The 15,962-nt window shown below is 40.8% G+C and overlaps 1 protein-coding gene across 1 annotated transcript in view; it reads right to left on the reverse strand.

Annotated features, from left to right (window-relative positions):
* The window catches only part of COL3A1 (collagen type III alpha 1 chain), a 48,910-nt gene that overhangs the window by 4,306 nt on the left and 28,642 nt on the right, over positions 1–15,962 (reverse strand). Inside the window, exons 14-45 of the mRNA XM_084209381.1 lie at positions 15,353–15,397; positions 14,575–14,628; positions 14,182–14,280; positions 14,022–14,066; positions 13,802–13,900; positions 12,971–13,024; positions 12,730–12,837; positions 11,594–11,647; positions 11,372–11,470; positions 10,230–10,283; positions 9,783–9,881; positions 9,576–9,629; positions 9,410–9,463; positions 8,840–8,893; positions 8,518–8,571; positions 8,265–8,309; positions 8,078–8,176; positions 7,883–7,990; positions 7,324–7,377; positions 6,302–6,355; positions 6,146–6,199; positions 5,494–5,547; positions 5,185–5,292; positions 4,968–5,021; positions 4,431–4,484; positions 3,660–3,821; positions 3,427–3,534; positions 2,496–2,603; positions 2,101–2,154; positions 1,832–1,939; positions 1,158–1,211; positions 940–1,047 (exon numbers count right to left, since the gene is read on the reverse strand). Of these exons, the coding sequence (XP_084065507.1) occupies positions 940–1,047; positions 1,158–1,211; positions 1,832–1,939; positions 2,101–2,154; positions 2,496–2,603; positions 3,427–3,534; positions 3,660–3,821; positions 4,431–4,484; positions 4,968–5,021; positions 5,185–5,292; positions 5,494–5,547; positions 6,146–6,199; positions 6,302–6,355; positions 7,324–7,377; positions 7,883–7,990; positions 8,078–8,176; positions 8,265–8,309; positions 8,518–8,571; positions 8,840–8,893; positions 9,410–9,463; positions 9,576–9,629; positions 9,783–9,881; positions 10,230–10,283; positions 11,372–11,470; positions 11,594–11,647; positions 12,730–12,837; positions 12,971–13,024; positions 13,802–13,900; positions 14,022–14,066; positions 14,182–14,280; positions 14,575–14,628; positions 15,353–15,397 (2,412 nt within the window). The remainder of the gene's footprint in view (positions 1–939; positions 1,048–1,157; positions 1,212–1,831; positions 1,940–2,100; positions 2,155–2,495; positions 2,604–3,426; positions 3,535–3,659; positions 3,822–4,430; positions 4,485–4,967; positions 5,022–5,184; positions 5,293–5,493; positions 5,548–6,145; positions 6,200–6,301; positions 6,356–7,323; positions 7,378–7,882; positions 7,991–8,077; positions 8,177–8,264; positions 8,310–8,517; positions 8,572–8,839; positions 8,894–9,409; positions 9,464–9,575; positions 9,630–9,782; positions 9,882–10,229; positions 10,284–11,371; positions 11,471–11,593; positions 11,648–12,729; positions 12,838–12,970; positions 13,025–13,801; positions 13,901–14,021; positions 14,067–14,181; positions 14,281–14,574; positions 14,629–15,352; positions 15,398–15,962) is intronic.

The following is a 15,962-nucleotide window of genomic DNA, read 5'->3' on the forward strand; positions in this document are numbered from 1 at the left end:
TTTTCATATAGAGATGTGCTATCCAAAAATGCAAGAAAGCCAATTGACACCAATGAGCTTTGGATGAACCCTAATATTCATAAAAATACATAGCTATAGCCAAAGTGCTGCAGTTTTAATAACATTACCAGTAATGTTATTGAAATAATTTGATAAACATTCACGATTTCAAATACATTTACAGATTTGTTTTGTGTGTGCAGTGCAAAGATCTAAGCCATTTGTTTAAAAGTTCTCTATCATCAAATGAGAATTTATCATTCTTTTTCCTCATGTGATATGTTAGAGTCCAGGTTCTATTGTCTTGTTGAATAGGTTGGTGCCATCTTTGGTATGTTACTTGAGTGAGCTTTGGTTTCTTGATTCTCACTTGTATCATGAGGGATATTTGTAGATTTTTTAGAATAAATCCCTTCTTAAACCTTTACTAGTCATAAATATCTATGGCATGCCTGTCTATTCTTGCCCTTCAATTCTCTTAGCTATGGTCAAATGGTAATGCATGTTCATGTACAATTCAGTAGTTTACAATTTCCTGCCCATTTTGCCCCAAAAAAGATACATGGCAGAAGAGAGGTATTTGGACTCTGAGTAGCTTTAGTTGTCTGTCTAGGATAGATTTCTACAGACATAGGCATTCCAACCCCTACTTTTCTCCTTCCTGATTAAATGAGGAATAGCCTGATTATATTATAAATGAATATATAAGAAGTTTTTATTGAAAGGGTTGTACTAAACCCATCTTTACTTCCTAACAGCTTCTTCCAGTTCTTTAATTATGCTTATGTCAGGTTGATTCAGGGAATCAGGATTTTGAAACATCTGACAATCAAATTTTCATAGATTGCCATCAAATTAGCTAAGGTTAATTAAGTACTTGGGGCCTAAACACAGAAACTAAGATCAGCTGTAATTCCCAATCCAATGCAAAATACTCACAGGAGGACCAGGGAGACCAGGGGTACCAGGAAACCCTCTGTGACCCTTTATGCCGTTGCTGCCTCGTTCACCAGGTTCACCTTTATCACCGCGAGGACCTTGAGGACCCTGTAAGGGTAGATTTGCAATAAAAGGAGGATAGAAGGAGATAAGAGCATTGCCCATATAACAGGAAATAGTGAATGGATGACATCACAAATACTTTAGATATGACTTACAGCAGGACCACGAGCACCAGCAGGACCAGTAGAGCCAGGAGGGCCAGGTGGACCCTGTGACATGGTAAGAATGAAAAGGTGTGGATCACTTGGAACTGCTTAGCCCACCTCTTTATTTTCAGATAAGCTGTATGTTCACAGCCAGCAGGTTGGGAAACAAGGGGAAGCTCCACACACACTAGAATCAGCAAGAATCCTGGCCAGGCCATTTTTGTAGGAATGTCAGCCTTTCCCAGCTGTCTGTAGGCACTGATCTGTACACAGGCACTACAGCCCTTCTCCCCTCTCTCAGTGAGGTGCTCACTGTGCTGGTGTCAGCGCTCCTGAGCTTCCAATTGAGGGCTTCCAAAGTTACTCCCTTAGTTTAAATAAATAACACATTGCTTGTTCTGCATGTGCACCAGATGGGATGGAAATTAGGACAGGGCCTGGTGGGATGATGTGCTTTTTGGCATCCTACGGAGTACATGAATTTTGAGCTTAATTTCTAAAAGTTGTCAGAACATAAACTCTGAGATGTCTTTCTCCAGGATATTCTTACAGAACCAGTCCTTGATGTCAAGGAACTCTGCCAGTAACAAACTCTTCAAAACTTCCTCTCTATTCCTGCATGAAATGGACTTTGCATAGGAAGGGTATGTAAGTAAGCAATAACCCATTTACTTTGGTCTTACCTGAAATCCTCTTTCACCAGATTTTCCAGGTGCGCCAGCATTACCTGCAGGTCCAGGGTGACCAGGGGGTCCTGGAGGGCCAGGAGAGCCACTTTCACCACGGTCACCCTGTAATAAATATCATGTTTTTATAGAACTCAATATAAGGAGTATATTCAATTTAGCAGAGGAGGTTCAAGGAACAAATTACATAGCATAGAGATTACATATTTTCCATGTAGTACATGTCTCATTTATTGGGCAGTCTAAGGATGCTGGTGATTTCTTACTTTGCCTCCTGGGGATCCGTCACGTCCAGGCAAGCCATCGGAGCCAGGGTTACCCTACAAAACAGAGTGGCACAGTTTGTTCATAAACTGCATGACCAGTAGACATCTTGTTTCCCAGTAAGCTTGAACAATGCTCATCCAAGAAAGAGTTTTCAAGAGAGAAGTGTTCCTGGAGGTGGAGTGAATCCTAAAAGACCTGTAAGACCTGCATTATTTTGTAGGCAGTGCAATTCCAAGCAAGACAGGCAGAGAAGGGGATAGCAGGGACAAGAGGCTACACCTTACACGAGAGCAGAATCTGCCCAGGCCCCTGCCTTGTGAACCTTAAAGCATATTTGCACCCAGAAGCTCCCATTTGTAACTCCAAAGGAAGCAAGGAAATCCCATCCACTCACATCTCTGCCAGGCTCTCCAGGTAAGCCTCTTTGTCCAATAGGACCTTGGGGACCTGGAGCACCGCGTTCTCCTGGGATACCATTGGTGCCTGGTTTACCATCTTCACCCTAAACAGAAAGGGAAAGGATTCCATTGCAGATAATGTTCTTAGGAGATACCAGTGCATTTTGCATCTTATTAACTATGCAGGGACTTCAAAGGAGACCTAATGAAGTGATGGGCCAATGTGGCTTTCCTGGTTGTGAGGACACAAAACAAGAGATAAAAACTTGGCCAAACTGGTTTCTTTTCATTGCTGGTAATATTCATACAAGGCCATTTAATGTTCCTCATTAACTGACAACTAAGAAATAATAAACAGGTATGTCTCTTATGCCGAAAAAACAATGGCCAAAGCTGTTAACCAAAAAATGCTGGTCTATCACTATATTAGTGATAACATACAAACCAAGCCTCACCCCATCTTTCCTGAAGGGAGTTGAGGGTACTTTTCTGTTTGGGTCATAATATTTCAGCAAGAAACACTTTGAGAATTAAGCAAGGGTATACAGCTAGTGGTAGGTAAGATTATGACTTGGATCTTGTACCCAGGAGAGATTACAGCTTCCTCCTCCTCCTCATGACCCTCCCAAAGTGTGTGAAGTGGGTAATATACTCCTAGATAATATAATCTGAAAGACAACCTTGCATCCCACAGCAGCTGGATACCAGACGTTTCAAAGCCTGATCTTATGCATGTAAACACAAATAGCTGTAAATTCCCTCATCTCTGGACTAGAAAGCATTCAATCCCCCAACATCCCCAACACATCCATTACTTTTTGTGTCTCTAAGCTATTTTTAGCGCTTTTTGCCTCTCCAGGCTAATTTTAGCAGCTGTGTTAGGGTTGTGTTAGTGTTGAGGCTGTGGCTGCAGTGAAGGGCTCTCACCTTGGCCCCTGCCATCCCGGGTGGGCCGCTGGGGCCACGCAGGCCCGGCAGACCCGTGTTCCCCCGGCCACCAACGATGCCTTGAGGACCTGGCTCACCTGGAGCGCCCTGTTTGAGAAAAGGTCACTGCAGTCAGTGGGAGCACCTTCAACATTCCGTAGGTGGCTGCTTGTTCTGGACAGACATAATCCCTGTCTCCTGGTGGAACAGTCCCTGGCTGAAGGGACACTTACCCTTTCTCCTCGAGCTCCTGGGGGCCCTTTTTCTCCGGGTGCGCCGGGCTCACCTCTGATTCCAGCAGGTCCTGGACCCCCAGGAGCACCAGAACTACCGGGGGGTCCAGGAGGCCCATCCTTGCCTGCAGGGCCTGCGTTACCAGGGGGACCTGGACTACCCTGTAAGGAGTTTTAAGAAGGAAAGCGTGAGCTGCACACATGCACTGGCATTGGTCTCATGAAAGCCAGCCAAACCTGAGTCATTGCCTGAAGGCAGATTTAGGGTCCAGCCCTATGCGCCCAAATCTGATCTGGTGTTGTAAGAGAATCCTTTCATGTATCCCTTTCACAGCTGGTGTTTTTTATCCCTGCTGTCTGGACATACACCTGCACATTTTGGATGCCCAGTGCCTGTAGTGCATCCAACACAGGGTACACATTCCTTACTCATGGCTCTACCACAGAAACTGGAAATAGGCCACAGGCCCTTCTGCTTTCTTGAATCACTCCTGCCATATGCCTTTAATATGGTGTCTTGGACATGTGCAGAATGAAATGGCTTTCATTACAGTTTTAACTGAGCCAATGAATGGAAAGAATTGCATTCACTCTAATGGTACCTTAATTAAAATCCTACTTTCTATTCCATACCATAAGGAGGGTAAACTCTTTTTTGCAGATTTTTTTCCTGAAGTACAACCATCATATTCAGAATGTATATTATATTAATATATGTCTAAGTGTATCCACAAAGTAAGACTAAAAGAAAAGGGGGATAAACCAACTTACATTGTTACCAGGGGGACCAGGTAGACCACGAGCACCAGGAAAACCAGCAGCACCCTAGAGGAGATCAATACTTTTAGCTGTTATTTTCTGAAAACTGTAAAAGCAAATTGATTTTTACATATCTGCTGAGTTTAAATTATAGTCATATTTTGTTTGAAACCTGAATTACATGTCCTGATATGGAACAAAAAGTAAAAATTTTTTTTTTTTTGTAAGAGGAGGTCACATACTCTCCTCAAATTTGAGTTAATGGGATTTGAGATAGTTAGCAAAGATGGCAAGTAAATTTAATAACTGTTGAGATAAGCCATTGTAGATCTTTGGGTCATTGTGTCAAAAGCTATTTTGGCACCTTATATTAAAATCAATGTAATCCAGATAACTAAAGACTTCTACTTTAATTACTCCTTCTAGAACACTTTAAATATTCTTGAACTGCCAATACTATAGTCATTGAAGTACTTATTTTTCATTTAGGTCACATTTGTTGTAATAAATAGAGGCATTTAGCAGTGACTAAGTTGGAGAGATACTCACAGGCCCGCCAGGAGATCCACGGTCTCCTTTTATTCCTTGGGGACCAGGTGGACCCTACATGGAAGGAAGTAGATAAAGCAAAGGATTTGATAAAGAGTAAAATTATAGGAAGTGTCATTAAGTTTCAGACAGTTCATCTCCTTGCACTTGGGCCCACTGAGGCTGAGGGAGGGCTGAAGAAACCTCTCCATAGCTACAAGGAACAGCAAACACTTACTGGGGCACCAGGGCCACCCTGTGGACCAGCTGCTCCAGGGGGTCCGGCCTCTCCTCTCAGACCAGGGGGGCCTCTTTCTCCTTTCCCACCAGGTTCCCCATTTTGGCCCTGTAGAAAAATTATAGTGTTACATTACTACTCAAAAAAGCAGATGATACTGTGACAAGAAATGCTATCCAGGCACTCATCTGAAGGGAATTTAAATATTAAATTTTGTGAATGCAGTTGAACTCTATTGCCCTACCAGTGCAGGAGGGGAAGGACAAAGCCATGCTGCCCTATGTGTGCCTGAGTCCTGCAGACACTTACTGGGGCTCCAGGGAAGCCAGCAGGCCCAGGAAGACCTTGTTCTCCTCGTTCACCCTGTGGAAAACCACATGTCAACAATGGAAGATGTTAGAAGGATAAACTTAACTTTAAAAGTTAGAGTATACTGCTATTAAGGCTGCTGAAGTTTCTTTGTCTTACCAGCCCTTTGGAGGAAAAACCCCAAACATCTGATCCAAAACAACTTTTGCTCCAAAGTGCTAAGCACAACTCTACAGGAATTAACTAATAATTATCTAAAATGTGGTAAACTTAACTCAGCTACACCTGTATGAGCCCTGAGTGTTCAACTGAGATGCCAGAGTGTTAAATATTAAAAAAAAAAACAAAACAAACCAAAAAAGAGTATTTTTGAAAGTTTACTTAACTTTAAATCAAGATGGACATGACTTGCCCACACTCCTGCCTTGCCCTGTCACCACAGCCCTCTGACCCCTTTGCAATGTTAAAAGCCCTGATTTTCTGAAGCCTTTAGTACTCTTAAATCCCAAGAGTCAACAGGAGCTGAATGTGCTTGGTTTATTTACAGCCTAAGCCACACATATTGCTGATAGGTTTGGTGCAGCACTGATACCTACAGCAGGCAAGAGGAGCCAGGGTGAAGTTACACAGGAAGAAAAGTTCTGTCACTTACAGGACCTCCACGGGAACCCATCGGGCCAGGGGCACCTGCTGGGCCAGTCTCTCCCTGCAGGGAACAAGGATGGTCATGGCGTGTTTGTCTTCTTCCCCTGAGACAGCCACCCCTGGGACTCTTTACAGTACAAACCCCATTGTGAGGATGCTTTACCTTATCTCCAGGTGGGCCAGCAGGACCAGGAGGGCCAATGGGACCTACATTGCCCTAAACAATTGGAAAATGAGAAAATTATGTATCTTGTATCAAAATATGACATTGTTAGCTCTTCTGTTTTGATCAATAGTGTTTGTGTTTCAGAGTAAACAAATTGCCCAAGATACTTAAATGAAGCAAGTGTACAGCGCCAAAGTGCATTTGCACACCGCGTTTTTGAATGATGCTCTGAAATCACACCATTTTGCAGTGTGAGAGATCTCCAGCTGAGTGATTCCCTTTTTTTCCCCCCACCATCCAAACCTAATCCAAAACCACCTGAAATCAATAGATCTCTTTCACTGGTATACAGTAAAAGTGACCTGTTGCCCTAATTTTCAGTTAGACAGTTGATCCACATTTCTTCAGCATCTCCTGACTAGCTCAAACTTATTTCCTTCTTGAAAATTTAATGTGTACCTTATGGTCAGAAATAATTTTTTTATATTTCCTCCAACTCAACCAAGCTGAACTTCTATATTTGTCATCCCTCATTACTTTCAAGTATATACTGCCTGCAGGTAGTGACTTGACAGATTTGATAGATATATATATTTCAAGTGTCTGTTTTATGTGTATTTGCAATATAGATGTATAAATATATCATATTTAGTAACCTATAGGAATATTCTGTATGAGAATATTTACTATCCATGTCTTTTTGTGATTCATTATAACATCAATCAGATAGATTTTCTCTTTCCCTCAAAAACATGATTTCTTTCCCTCTAAAACTGTCACAGTCAACTACAATCGTTCTCCAAAAAATTCCATTACATTTACCCAAGGAGTGGTAATCACAAAAATCAGTATTAGGGCTAATTTAGTTTACAAACCCAGTTTTGCACTGCTGGAATGAAACACAATGAGATTACAACTGTTGCTGTTGTAGATAGTATTATTCACTGTGAGGTTACTCCTGTTCTAAGAGCTGGCTGTGGAAAGCTGATGGATAAACTGTTGGATGTTTAAATACTCACTCTCTCTCCTCTTGCACCAGGAAGGCCGTCAGCACCTTTACCACCAGGTTCTCCCTAGGAAGTTTAAGACATAAAAACCATGAGCAAAAAGGAAGCATGAGGAGGTGAGCCTAAATGGGGGGACGGATCTCATACTGAGGGTCTCTCAATAGCCAGGTTTTCTTAATGAAACTGGGGATGATTTTTGCCCAGTATTCAGCATCAGATGTTACATTCTTTGATGAGGAAAAAACCCCAAATTGAGTCAAAATCAAGTCCAGGCCAAATTGCCTTCCCGTGGCATGGACTATTCTCATCATTAATTAGATTCATTAGAACTGTTTCGATGTTCCCATCCCCCAAGAGACCCAGTGCAGCAAAATATCTAGCATGTATTAAACTGAGGGAAAAAATCCCATAGTTTTCAACATCTAGAACCCACATCCCACTGCTAAATCAACAGTGTTGCTACACAGTCTGCACCTCTGAAATCAGGCCAAAGTGAAGACATGGACAAACCCAGTGCCTTGTGGGACACTAACATTAAAGCCACATAAAATCAAAAGTGTGTGTGTATTACCCTCTCCCCTTTTGGTCCAGGGCTTCCAGAAGCTCCTCTTTCTCCTGGCATTCCCTGTAAGCCTGGCAGTCCTGTGCCTCCAGGGGGACCAGGTGGGCCAGGAGGACCCTAAGGAGTAACAAAAAATAATTAGAAAAACCAAAATTAACTCAAATGGTAGAAGAATAGCAGAAAAGAAAGACATTCTGTGGGTACCTTGGCACCTTCTGTGCCAGCAGGACCTGGTCCACCTCTTGTTCCAGGAGGTCCTGGAGGTCCTTGTGCACCACGTTCTCCTGGGATACCATTTTCACCCTGTGATAAAAAATAGGTTATTCTTTGTTTTCAGACACATATTTTATTAATTCATTTATGTCATGACAAAAATCACTTTATTATTTACCTTAGGGCCTGGGAATCCAGGTCCTCCAATGTCACCTTTTGGCCCCTGGTTATGAGAAAATAAATGTAAGTTAGCCATGAACTTTACTTAGAACATCTGCACTGTGGTTGGCACTGTGTTGGCACTCCTCTATTATTCCCCCAAATCAGACTTTGCTACTCTGAGGAGAGCAGAGAATTTGAAAACATGATTTAGCAAGAACTTCTCATTAATTTTTTGTTAGTTGAAAAAAAAAAAAGGAATTGCTACTTACTGGTTCTCCAGGCTTTCCATTCTCTCCAGCTGGTCCTGGTCCACCAGGCAATCCCTATATGAAGGAACAGCATTGTCCATATTACACAGATAAATTATGCCTCTTCCATCTTCAGATTTTTGATTTTGACACAAAGATGTGTGGCCAACTCACTCCTTGAAATTTTGTCAAGTGGTCAATCGGTTATATTCTATTACATTCAAAATATGATGATATCTGGCACTCCAATATAAATGTTCGGATACCTATTTTCTTTTTTTAAAATTTTGTGGGTCTGTGTTAGTCTATTAAAAATAATCAGAAAACAACAAACACACAGCACCTGGAGGCCAGGTGGGCCTGCTGGTCCTGGTTCTCCTCTCTCTCCAGAAGCACCCTAGAATCAAACAAATGAGGAAGAAAATCCATGAACTTGCCTGAGAACACTTCAACATTCAAACACCTCCTCACCATCTTTAATCTACACCTCCTTATTGTGACCTGATGGCAACATTGCACAAGCTCAAAAACCAGTGTATGTTGGTGTTGTGGTATTTGCTCTTTTCACTCCAACTTTTAGATATGATTCAGCAGACACATTTTAACTTGATAGGATTTTGAAATGCCATAAACATTAAAGGGGGCAACAATACACTTCTGCTTGAAAAGACCAAGAGCTCTAAATTGACTTTTCATTTAAATCTATACCAGGTATACCTGACTCAAATTTCTCCCACCAAAGTTTTGAATATTCGTTCATTAAAACAATGGCAAAGAAGAGCTCTTTTATTTGTCTTCATAAAAGGAGATTTCTTTTTGACATTAAAAATGTTTTCCTTCTGCTAAATTCCCAGTGTAGATCTGTAGCTGCCAGACCCCTGATCATTGCCTCAGATGGGCCCACCACACTTACAGTAGGTCCTGGAGGACCTGGAAGGCCAACATCACCATTCTTCCCAGCAAGACCCTATTCAAAGACAAAATTAGGCTATGGTTAGAGAGTGGTACCACTTTTGTAAGACTCATCAAGTTATTATTAATACTGTGTCATTATTAAACAAAATATTTGCAAAACTTACTGGTGGTCCAGGTGGTCCACCAGGGCCTCTTTCTCCATTCTTGCCTGGTGCACCCTTACAAAAAAGAAAGACTACATTTGAAATACTTGTTTCTGGTCAGTGGACAATTGTCTAAAGCAGCAGCATGAGATAGCCCCACTATGGAGCAGTTTAGTTTAACATTTGACTCATCAAGCATCAGCACAGAAGAGGAGAAATCCCACTCACCTCATTACCCTTAGGACCAGGGAAACCCATCACACCTGGCTGGCCACGTGGGCCTGGAGGGCCAGGTGGGCCAGAGCGTCCAGATTCACCCTGATTGCCCTGGGATGAGCAAAAAGAAAGGAAGATGTGGCATCTGTGAGGTGAAATGGAGCAATTCCCAGGACTCATTCAACATTGAGTGAGGGGGAGACACTGTTCAAAACTCATTTTGTGTTCTGTACTGCAACTGTGGCCCACCTACTCTGTATTTTACACAGTAACAAATGACAGAGTTTGCAGGCTGCTCTTACAATGATGCAGCATAAAAAGGGCTCTGGTAGTCAAAGCAAGCAGAGAGGAGGGAACTAATCTGGCTGTGATAACAACCTGTCACGTGGATACTGTGGGATGAGGGTAGGGTTGGGTCAGCAGGAGGACTGGGATAAAATATTTGCACAATGTACGTACGGGAGGGCCAGGCTTCCCATCGCTTCCAGGGCTTCCTGGAATTCCGGGCAAGCCCTGCAAATTGAAGGAAAAAACAAAGAGTGTTATTATTCAGTTTAAAATGCACATTATGAAGTTTCAATTCATGACTATAAATATATAAAAACTATTCCTTGTTATCATCCTCTTTAATAAAAATTAAAAGTCTTTCCATTTCCCTCAGCCTGTGAAGGGGGAAAATTGGAGAAAGTAAACAAATTCTGTCATTATGGGTTTATTGTTTTTTCTGACAGTTGCATATATAAGCAAGGCACGAGACATTAATCAACTAGCACAAAAATTTCCTTTCATTATGTGGGAAGCAAACTATATTTAGATGGAAAAAAAAAGGAATTCAACAATTCTGACTACACACCTCTACCTGAAAGCAGCACAATGTACAACACTTTTTCATTAACTTGTTTAAATTTCTAAATATTAGTTTTGTTGTATTTTAAATAGTTCACTTTCCTCGCCAATAAAATCTTGCTTAGCTACTAGAAGCCTGCAGCTGGGCTTTTGAATGTCAATATATTTGTTGTCTGGAGTTGTTAGTTCTTACTACAGCTCCTAGAATGTTGTTCCATGTACACTTAGATGTTGTCTGCACAATAGACCATCTCTGAAATCTTACTGATATGTACTGTAAAAAACTGACCAACAGCTTGTTTGCTCTAATTAAAAATAAACAAAAAATATAATACTTATATATATTAAAATACTTAAATTAATTTCTAATTTAGTTATTTAAGCATTTAAGTCTACTTACATAATAACTGAAATAGAAACATATTTAAATAAACCCCTAGATACCTAATAGAATTTGCTGAAATGTAAAGAGCTAATGCAGAAAATCACCCAATGCTGACTCATATTAAAGGCGTTTCTCATGGCAGGGCCTGGCATGCTCTGGGAGCCTCCCAAAGCCTCCTGACTCTGTTGTGGCAGTGTCCTGGGAATGGCCTGTGACTCTGCTCCGTCACCTGTCCCACCATGAATAGATGTTACTACTGCCTAAAGGAACTCATAGAAAGGATTTCTGGCTGGACTCCTCTACCACATCAGCTCAGATGAGTCATCTCTAGCAGAATTTATCCCATTTTCTCAGAGATGTCCTGTCTTACTCTCATTCCAGGAAGACCTGGGCCTCCGTCTTGTCCACGCTCTCCTGCAGGTCCACTGGGGCCAGGGGGACCTGGGCTGCCACGCTCACCTGCAGGACCCTGGAAAGAGATGTGGAGATTCACAGCAAGGGAATCAGCATCACATAGAATCTCAAATTGTCCATCCAAATTCACATGGATTCTCCAAAACTTTGGAGGACAATTTTGGAGGAAGATTTATACCTTTTCGCCTGGAAGTCCATTGCTACCGGGTAGGCCACGGAAGCCAGGGGAGCCCTGCCAGATAGAAAACAAACTTTATGAAAAAATTATGAAAAGTAATGGGGGAAAAAAAAAAGATGAAAGTGGCATTTTGTTGTAGCAAGAAGGACTGCAGACTATTTTGTCTTTGATTGTAGTGTTCCTGTTGAAATTATAGCCTGTCCTCCTTTATTTTTAGCTCATCCTGCATCATTAAAAACCAAAAATCACACTCAGTATTGACAGTTATTTTCCTCTAATTCAATACTGAGAAGAGCACTGTTTTAATATTTATTTGCTACTATCTTTATAAAAGAAATTTGAATTAAAAATTTCATTTTGCAGCCCTTTTTATATGTTTAGTATAATTAATTATACTAAAATTAGTTCATTATGCATATTTGGTTTCCTCATAGCTTCAGCAAATATTGCAATCAATTATTAAGACTTACAAATAGATCTGCACAATTTCCTTTGTTTCTGATGGGAACAGAAATCTAAAATTTGTAATGATGTTGCTATTTATTTTGTTGAATAAAACAATTAGTGGATTCCTCCATGAGAATTAATAAATTTTTGGAAAATTATTTAATATAGTAGCCAAAAAACTTCTTTAGAGTTGAAATATTAGAACACAGAAGACATCCTGACAATATTGTTGCTATTGATATTGAAGGTGTATTAACAATAGAGATGTTAACATAAAGACATATCTTGGAATGTAGAGAATTTACATTAATTTCAGTTTCCACAGCAGAAATTCTTTTGATTGTCTATTTTTGTTAATTGAGGAGTAATTTTGATTATTTGTTCCCCTTGTAGTTCTTGTAGTTTATGATTGCTTCTCAGCAAGTTGGTAAAACTTCCAGATATGTAAGATCACTGCTTCTTCTATATCAAAAACTGAAATAAATTCATTTTTTTCCCAACTGAGATAGATCCAAGAGCCGCAGTTCAGAGGAGAAGCTAGATAAGAATTCTCCCGAATTTTGTAACCCAGTTTCACATCTGAAATTTGCTAGAGAAGATATATGGAGCCAAATTTCTCCTGGAGGTGTTTTGAACTTCATAATTTTCTATCTCTCTCTTGGCTCAAAAGTTCATGTACCACAGCTCACCCTTTCTCCAGGGGTACCAGGTACTCCGTTCTGCCCGGGTTCTCCATTTGCACCTCTCTTCCCTTCCTCACCAGGAGGCCCAGGAGCACCTGGGGTGCCGTTTTCACCCTGGCAACAACAGAAACCAAGCCCATCAGTGAGTTAGAAGTCTCCAAAAAAACAAATAGGTTTTGTATGGGGAAAGATTCAGGGTTCAGGCTTCCTTGAAAGAAGTCTCTGGACACATTTTGAAATCACTTACACGCTCGCCTTTTGGGCCTGGATCTCCTTTTGCACCATCCTTACCAGGGTCTCCCTAAAAAGCAGAAAATCCCATTAAAATTATGGCTTGCAGCTGGGTATCATTCTGGAACTACTAGAATGTAGTAGTGAAATACTAGGAAGTAGGCATGATATTTCAAATTATTGGCTCCTTTTTTTAATTTCTCATTCTGTGAAGGAATCAGCATGCACCGGCTGAACCTGTAAGTAGAAGCCATGGGACTCCTTTAAAATGCAGTAAAGGAAAGAAGTGATACAATCTTAAACACCAACGAGTAAAATTTGATGTCTGGTCCTGAGCTATTTCTGACATTATTGAGTCTTTTGTTGAAAGTCCCTGAGTATTTTCTCTGACAAAGAGCTACATGTGGTGTAAGGCTGTAAGAAAAGGGCCTGCTGGGGTAAGTGACAGTGAAAGACCAGGTACAACTCATGGGGTTTAGTGGACTGTGGACTCAGCCCTTGGGAATAAAAACAGGCAAAAATAAGATTGTAAAACAACAGATTTTATCTGATGTAGCCAATTTACAGAAGCAGTATCTTTGTTGTATCTGAATTGGTAGATAATTTAGGAAAGCAAATAGGTATTATCCCCATATTTATGTATAATCTTTATATACAGCAATACCTATATATATTAAACAAAATATTTGATATATTTACAAAAATAATTGCCTATTTTCATTATAAAAGAATTTATTAGACTATTTCAAGTGAATAGGAGAAGATCAATGTGGTGTCTTTAATGGTATCAGGCTTACTTCTACCATATTTGTTGGTACAACCAGTGTAAAGATCATCAGTAACTCACCGGACTGCCTTTTGCCCCAGGGTTTCCACTTGCACCTGGAGGACCTGGAAGACCACGGCCTCCTGGCAGACCAGGAGCACCAGGAATACCAGAAGGTCCCTGCAGAGAGAGAACAACGGACAGAGATGAAGAGAGAGTGGCATTGGTGGACTCTACCCAGTCCAAACAGTGACCCTCACCAAGAGAGTGCAGCAATGGCAGAGATGTGGAAAGTACCCACCATTTCACCCTTGTTGCCAGGGCTTCCAGCTCTTCCAGGAGGGCCCTGGAAAAAAAAATTTAACAGAGTAACCAATGCTGCTAACCCAGGACCAGAACAAAGGGCTCTGTGAAGAGCAGGTGACACAGCATCTCTCAGGTCCCAAGTGCTATTGATGTACCTGAGGCCCAGGTGGCCCAGCATGACCCTGAGGACCAGGTTCTCCCCTCTCTCCAGGACTACCACTAGCACCAGCAGGACCAGGAGGACCAGCTTCACCCTATGGAAAAAAACAGTAAAATGAGAAAATGAAGGCATTGTAGTCATCTCCAGGGCAATCAGCATTAAATTAATGGTTTCTACCACTTAGTGGTGTTTTTTTGTGGGCATTCATGAAGGTGATGAGCATTGGGTTTGTCTCATGCTGCATATAGCACATCTGTTCCAGGCTTGCAAATAGTGTAATAGCAGCCAGGAAAAGCAGGGCTCATAAAATAATGATGTAGAGTGACATCAGCTGAGTAACTAGAGAAAGGACCAAATCCCATGTAGTTATGGGTCTTTAGTTAAATACCTTAAAACCTGGAGAGCCTGGAAATCCTGCAGTTCCAGGGGGACCTGGGGGACCCTTAAAAGTGAAAGAAATACTATTAATGCAAAAGTTAAAAGCCATATGGAATTAATCTTAAGTTAAAAAAGGGAGTCTGATTATGAGATTTTTCTCTGAGTAAGGAAACACCTGGAAAATAGCAAATATAAATCATGCTGTAAAAGATGAGATTTGGCTAGTCCTAAAATATCACACCTACATCTTAGTTACCCTGAATTTTCCATGTTCAGCTGAATTTCTGTGTTTTAAATTTAAAAACATGAAATCTATCATTAGGGAGATTAAGTTATAAAAAACTTCCAAAATTTGTTCTAATTATAAAAAAAGAAGGAGAAAAGAAAGCCAATACAGCTTTTACACACCCAAGTGGACATGCTAAGGTTTCTAGGCAGATGGGAAAGAAAAATGTTTGCCAACTCCAGACAGCTGAAAAATTTATTTGATAAGATCATTCAAAATTTGATCTTCATAAAGTGCAGCAATTCCATCCATCTATATGTTCTCTGAGAATAATCTGGGTTTGGATTTTTGCACTTTCTGACTTACAGTGTTAGAGCTCTCCTATTGCCCTGTGTCCTTTTAGTATATTAACCAACACAATGAAATATGCACAATTGAAACACAAAAATTGCTCATTTTTGAACAAGTGCACCCCAATTTTGAGTTTGCTGGCACTGCAGAACATCTGCTAGAAGTAATTAGACTAAAGCAACACAAATACTGAAAGTCAAAGTTGCCTTACAGGTGGGCCTGCTGCTCCTGGAGATCCATCTTTGCCATGGGCACCCTACATAAAGAAGAGAGGTATTAGGTACAGAGCACTACCCTGGACACACATCCCTGAACCCACATCCTTTCATGTACATAACTCTGGGACCATATTTTTGTGTCTGTTCTTTCCCACTAAGTTGACTAAGACTGAAGGATTCCTTAAATGAGAAATTCCAAAGTAATAATTAACTAAATATTTTGTGAAGGAATAGTCAACAATTTACGTGACCTGCACTGTGACAGGAAGATGTAAAAATACATTCCTATTAAATTTCTTAAGGAAATAACAGCTACATTCACATTGTGTGAATAAATAAGATTGCAATAGATGTGTATTTCAAAGTAACAGTTACTTGTGATTCACATGAAAGACTAAATTTCACTCCAAAAACCTGATGAACACTGATGACTTAAACCCTGTTGCCAGTCTTATAGCCATATTAGACCAGACCCTCTGCTCAGGTAATGCAGTGTCTGCACAAACAAGGGGCTGGCTGTAAGCTGCTTTGCTGATTGTGTTGAATGCTATGAACTAAGAATTCCTTCAGAGAGAGGGATATACCCTCTAACCGGTCAAAGGG

The sequence above is a fragment of the Fringilla coelebs genome (genome assembly GCF_963513975.1).
Source record: "Fringilla coelebs genome assembly, chromosome: 7".
Taxonomy (NCBI): domain Eukaryota; kingdom Metazoa; phylum Chordata; class Aves; order Passeriformes; family Fringillidae; genus Fringilla; species Fringilla coelebs.